The 6,537-nt window shown below is 33.6% G+C and overlaps 1 protein-coding gene across 2 annotated transcripts; it reads left to right on the top strand.

Moving 5' to 3' along the window:
* The first annotated feature begins 2,122 nt into the window (after nucleotides 1-2,122).
* Nucleotides 2,123-5,688, top strand: LOC113781241 (patatin-like protein 2). Of its 2 annotated transcripts, XM_027327145.1 has the most exons (7): nucleotides 2,123-2,264; nucleotides 2,553-2,734; nucleotides 2,896-3,109; nucleotides 3,269-3,421; nucleotides 4,440-4,742; nucleotides 5,026-5,201; nucleotides 5,442-5,688. In XM_027327145.1, the coding sequence occupies exons 1-7, from the start codon at nucleotides 2,127-2,129 to the stop codon at nucleotides 5,503-5,505; spliced, it is 1,230 nt and encodes a 409-aa protein (XP_027182946.1). In that variant the 5' UTR covers nucleotides 2,123-2,126; the 3' UTR covers nucleotides 5,506-5,688. The 2 variants fall into 2 exon arrangements, with proteins under 2 accessions (XP_027182946.1, XP_027182945.1); XM_027327144.1 differs by lacking the exon at nucleotides 3,269-3,421.
* Nucleotides 5,689-6,537: the final 849 nt, after the last annotated feature.

The raw sequence follows: 6,537 nt of genomic DNA, 5'->3' as shown, positions 1-6,537 counted from the left end.
ATCCGAATATGATTTGACCGATCGAAAATTCACAAAACTGGATCGGATTCACATCGATCGGATTCACATCGAATTACATGGTAGAATTAGTCCAAAATATACGTCTTTTGTGCATGTTGTTGCCTGCAGGATGGTCAATTAACCGGGACTCGCTCCTCAGTTGATGAAACAACAAAAGATGACCTGGAAAAATTAGTGAAAATTGGCGAAAGCTTATTGAACAAGACGTTTCAAGAGTGAATCAGATGACAGGATTATCTGAGCCCATCGACAATGGTGGCACTAACGCAGATGCCCTAAAACGGTACCATTCACTTGACAATAATCTTTGTCCAAGTATCCAGTTTTTGGCCCGAATTTCGAGTGCAATTAGTCCAAATTTGGTTGGGAAAAATTGCTTGATTATTTATTCCCTAATATTTATTGATTTAATTAATTATTATTAGTATGATTTTTTTTTTTTTTTTTGGTAATGAATGTTATATAGGGTTGCAAAATTGCTGTCCAAAGAAAAGAGATTGCGACAATCGAAATCACAACAAAGGAACAAGGAGTTGAATTAGAACAGTTTTATCTTTTGCCAACAAACCTAGTCACTTACTATGATGCATTCCACCTTTCTGGCAAGGATCCGTTTGGATCGGTCATTTTTTCAAAAACAAGTTTTTCAAATACAATGTTATAGTAATACACAATAACTCAAAAAACATCTCATCCATACAATATATCAAATATTTCAAAAAAATTTTATAGTAAAATTTTTTTATATAAACTGTTACAGTAAAATTTTTCAAAAACCCTCCCAGAAACAGTTAATCCAAATGGGTAATATTTCCTATTTGCCAATAAGTAGTTAATAATTGCTGGCAGCAGCAAGAATAACCTGTCTGAGTAACTTAAAAGGGAAGCTAGAAGGTGAATAAGGGAATCCAGATTGAAATCAAGACTTTTAACGGTTATTATTCCTGAGTTATTATTCCTTGTCTGCCTCATTTCTCCCATTCATCAATAAAATTCCTCTGGCTTTCGAATTTGATTCTTCATCATTGTACAGATTCCTAAGCTAGAGAAGGCGACCTCCACTGACTTCTGCATCGCACCAACCATTTTTTATTTAGAGGGAGAAAGAGGAAAAACAATCTTCTGAGGCACAACCCAGCATAACGTGAAAAACGTTTTGATACTTTATAGGACTGTGAGTAGTGGGAAGAATTAATTATTAGCCCAACACATTATTTGTCTACTGTTAATCGACCATAAAAGCCAAGGAATTCCCCAAGTTGAAGCCAGACAACTACGAAGCTAAAGACTCGGGTGCATTTCTCATAGAATATTAATTTTTTTTATTGCATGCAACTAGTTTTATTTCAAATTAATAATTATTGTTTGTAGCTACTTGTGTAGTTAAGAAAAACACCATAGCACTTTTTGTAATTTGATATATCTGAAATAAAAAAAAAAAGTGGTTGAAAAACGTATTTTTGATGCAATCAAAAAGTTTTTACAAATAAAACTCTATCCAAATACTTATCTCCAATTTTATAAAAATAAGTTATAGTTTTCTATGATATACAATTTGATTGTCAAAAGAAAATCTCCATATAGATGTGTTCTAAGAGATTATTGCAGCAGAATTTCATACGAGTGAAGGACAAAAATAGAAGTTTTAATGATTTAATCTGTCATACATGTGTGTTGGGGTTATATCCATTGGGCAAAAAATTGTGATTTTTTGGAAATTTTTTTTTATGTTTTTCAATATTTCTTTTGTATAATTTTCAGTTAACTTTTTGCCTCACATATATTAGATCCTAAAAAAGTGCTAGAGTAATTTTTCTCCAAAAACTTCCCAAAAAATACATCCCACACCAATAATAATTTCCTGTTCAAAAAGTGAAATCGGACAGAATGAAACATGTGTGTAACATAAAGTAACCATCCTTCACTAACTTCATAATATCCTAGTTGTCTAAGTTGAAAAATCTACAAGGAAATATAAAAAAGAAAAAGAAGAAAGAAAAAGGGGGAATCGTCCTCTATATAAGTACCGCTCGTTATGCGGTTCAACGTGGTCCAATATATTTGTGCAGATTTGAGAACAAATCATCAATATTAGCTAAGTAGAAATGGAAGGAGCAATATCTTCTCTTCAAAACCTGCCCCCAGTCAATGGGAATCTAGTCACTATTCTTAGTATTGACGGCGGTGGTATCAGAGGGATCATTCCCGCTACAATTCTTGATTTCCTTGAATCCGAACTTCAGGTATGATCACATAGTTAAATTTAGCAGCATTCAATTCTATCTTTTGAGACTTGCATTCAAGAAAACATCATCTTATGATTGACAAAATCTGGACAAGCTTGACAAAATACGGCTACTCAGGGTTTTTGTTTTTTAAAGGATCGACAGTAATTCCTCACTTATCCTCTACGACTCCTTTGAGTTCATATAAACCCAAAGAACCAAAAGAATGAGTGCATAATCAGGGAAAAAGAAGATGGAAAAAAAACTTCAGAATTTTATAGCTCATGATTTTGATGCAATTCTCAGGAGTTGGATGGTCAGGATGCAAGAATTGCTGATTATTTTGATGTCATTGCGGGAACCAGTACTGGAGGTCTCATAGCAACTATGTTAACTGCACCTAATGAAAAAAATCGTCCTCTTTTTGCTGCAAAAGATATCAAGCCATTTTATATGGAGCATGGCCCTAAAATATTCCCACAAAGGAGGTAGTTAGTGACTAGCGATCAGAGTCTTTATGATATATGTTATATTACTTTGTAGAAGACTTTAATTTCTTGACCTCTTTTTTTTTTTTTTTTTTTGTTAGAAGACATTAATCATTTTCATGGCACTCATAATTATGAAATTGATGAACCTTTGTTTGCAGTGGCTTTCGGCGGATGATCAAATTTTGTGGCATACAGCAGATGATCAAATTCGTGCTGAATTTTTTCCCAGGTCCCGTGTATGATGGAAAATACCTTCACAAAATTCTTAAGGAAAAGTTAGGGGAAACTCGGTTACGCAAAACGTTAACCCATGTTGTTATTCCAACATTTGATGTCAAGTGTTTACAGCCCATCATTTTTTCCAGGTTTGAGGTCTCTCTCTCTCTCTCTCTCTCTCTCTCTCTCTCTCTCTATATATATATATATATAGATATGTTGATATATATATATATATATATTATCCAAATCCTCTTAGTCATCCTTTATGCTCTCATTCAGTAGCGGAATTTGTTAAATGTTGAATTAATGCAGGACAAAAAATCCCCATTGCTGGATGCCCGGTTGTCTGACATATGCATTAGCACGTCCGCAGCTCCAACCTATTTTCCTGCTCATAAGTTTGTAAATGAAGGAAATCCTAAGGAGTTTCACCTCATTGATGGTGGTGTAGCTGCAAATAATCCGGTATATGTTGTTATGGATATCAAATATATAGTCAAACAAGGAAAGTCTATTAAACTTATTGTGATAGAAATATGTTACCCCTAGCAAAGTAGAACTATGATAATTATTTTCTTGCTATAAAAAAAATGAAGATGGCTATGACTATGAAAAGAACTATGACATTGTTTAGTGTCTAGGGCTGACTGAAAATGACAAATTTGTCCATTTAATATCGGCTAAGTTTTTTTTTTTTTTTTTTTGGAGCTAATATCAGGCAAGTTAGGTATAAACAAAAGAAAAAGTTGGGTACGAAAATTCAAGATTTTCCTATAGCACACTGGGGGAGAGGTTTGGTAGGAGGTGTGCACTTGATTGCGTGGAATATGGTGCACCAATAAACAAAATTATATTCAAAAGGGATAACTAAAAGGATGATCATGAAATATTTTTTTTACTAAGGAAGATTTTAGTTTAATCCCAACAGCATGCATGATATCAATTATCAGTTTGCTTTTGATACTTTATTTTGGGACGTTTTACATTTCGAACTTTAATTTGAAACTTTTGCCACCCTAAACCCTTTAACTCGTCCTACTTTAGTCCAATTTCTTTTTTAAATGAATGCCACAAAACCAATGTTCATTTTCTTGGTTTTGGTGTAATTAGTCAATAGATGGACTAGTAAGGTATTAATTGAGGAGTTTGGGATCCAAAGTGTTCTAGACTTAAATTCAAGGGCGTAAACTGTAAAGTGTAATATAGCCCCTTTGATGTTCATCGCGGATGGTATACAAATTGCTCCACCCCTCAAAACTCAAAAAAGGAGAAGGAAAAAAGGATAATTTGCCATTTCCGAGGGCTTTTTCTTGCAATGGAAAATTTGCTTTCCACTTGTCCTATTCTCCTTCTTTTCTGACTTTTGCCTTTTTTCAAGTGTTAACTGAGTGGCATTTTATAAATCTCTCAATGTTTATGATCAAAACGGACTTGATGCAACTGTTTCATTTTCTTTTTCTTTTTTTTCCTGTTAAATGGACAGACCCTACTAGCCATGACACATGCAACCAAACCAATGGGGGATAATGGGCCAGATTTCTCCAAAATGAAGGTAATGGAATATGGCCAGTTTCTGGTGATCTCAATTGGCACAGGATCAGCAAGGAAAGAAAAGAAATTCAGCGCTGAAATGGTGAACAAATGGAACCCTTTGGGTTGGGTGCTTAACGGGTCTATGCCACCAATAGTAGAGATGTTTGCCGAAGCAAGTCAAGATATGGTGGATTATCATATATCTGTGACTTTCCAAGCTCTTCATTCTGAAGCCAACTATCTTCGTATTCAAGTAATCAAACTTCCTTTCAGTCAAATTCAATTTATCCTAGTTTCAATTTGATTTCCCTTTTCACTCAAGAAAATCATGACAAAGAAATCATTCTTAAAGTAGCCCCAAAGAAATCGTATAGTCTTCGTATTTTATCCATAATTTTACGCATCTTTTAAATTGAAATTGGAAGTTTTTGTGCTAAAAAGTTCTTGATAAATTAGAAATCGCACTTTTGGCCTAGAACAATTTTAACCAGAATACTACCATTAAGGATTCACTAAACTTTAACCATTGCCTGCAGGATGACACATTAAAAGGACAAATCGCCTCAGTTGATGTGGCGACAAAAGAAAACATGGAAGAGCTTGGGAAAATTGGTTCAAAATTGCTCGAAAAAACAGTTTCAAGGGTGAATTTGCTCACAGGACAACACGAGGAAGTAAGGGACGGCGGTACAAACAAGGAGGCTTTGAAAAGGTAGAAAATAATGCTTTAGATATTTAACAAACATTTCATATATTTAGAGAGTTGGACTTAAATATTATGGATAATTAGCTTAAACCCTCTTGTATTAAGTAAAATAAGTACCAACAATAGACGGGTAGGACGTTAAAGTGGAAAATAAAATTCTTTGCTCATCAAAACTTGGAATAGTAATTGCAGAACATTGGTTTTTGTTTGTTTATTTGTTTAATCTTTTTTTCACATCTTTTATAGGTTTGCAAAGCAGCTGTCAAATGAAAGGAAAGTCCGGCAGCTGAAGCCTCAAACCGAAAATTAGTTCAAAACCAGACTCGTAATTGTCAATTTATTACTTTGTTCTTGTACTTAATTATCCTGAACATGAGGTATCCAATTTATCTAGTACACCGTGGAAGTTGTTACTTCTTGAAAATTTGTAATAAAAACCGGGTCAAAGAAGGCTTTTGAGATGTAATATTACATTATACCATGTAGATATTTGGTGAGAAATGTAATTTTATGGTTGTTGGTTATCATAATTATTGCCTTGTGCAAACTGATCACTAGCTTGTAATTTATCCATATTACAAAACAATCCCTGTAGTTTGATAAAATTATTTTTACCCCCTTCTCAGTGACGGTGCCTAAACTCTGTTACTTGGATGTGATTAAGTGACCAAAAACTTCACAGACTACTAACCTCATCTTTATCACAGATCTAGTTTTTTTTTATTTTTTGGCATAATATTTCTATAATCTAATCTTGACAAATCTAATTAGACCAAAAGAATGTCCTGACACCTCTTGTTATGCAAACTGATTGTAGAGTCATTTGATCCTTTTTTAGGACTAATTTAATTTTGCACTCCCTAACTTGTAACTGATTCTATTTTTGTTTTATAGGGTTAATTATATTTACCTCGGTTGTGATTTATCCATATTACAAAAACAAGCCCTGTAGTTTGGTGAAAATTATTTTTACCTCCTTGTCAGTGACAGTCCTAAACTCTGTTAGTTGGATGTGATTAAAAGACCAAAATGCCCGATTCAAAGAATTTCTCTTTCTTCTGCGTTGCAGTTTTGCCGGCGAAATTTCACATAACAAAATGCTACTAATTCAAATAACAAAGTTCAGTTCACTAATGATACTTCTAGAAATATTTCAAATACTGTGTTATGGAAAAGTCTGAAGTAACGATAGTTATGGTAACGAAACTATTTTTACCTGATATAACAGGTAAAAATACTTTTAGCGACCATTTGATGACCTGTTGTACTGGTCATCTAAATGAAATAGTACCTAAAATGCTGGTTAGTAAGTTTTGCATAAAAAATAGTAAGTTAACTCGAT

The sequence above is a fragment of the Coffea eugenioides genome, chromosome 8 (assembly GCF_003713205.1).
Source record: "Coffea eugenioides isolate CCC68of chromosome 8, Ceug_1.0, whole genome shotgun sequence".
NCBI classification, from domain to species: domain Eukaryota; kingdom Viridiplantae; phylum Streptophyta; class Magnoliopsida; order Gentianales; family Rubiaceae; genus Coffea; species Coffea eugenioides.
The sequence above is the reverse complement of the archived record's forward strand: the minus strand, read 5'-3'. Positions and strand labels throughout refer to the sequence as shown.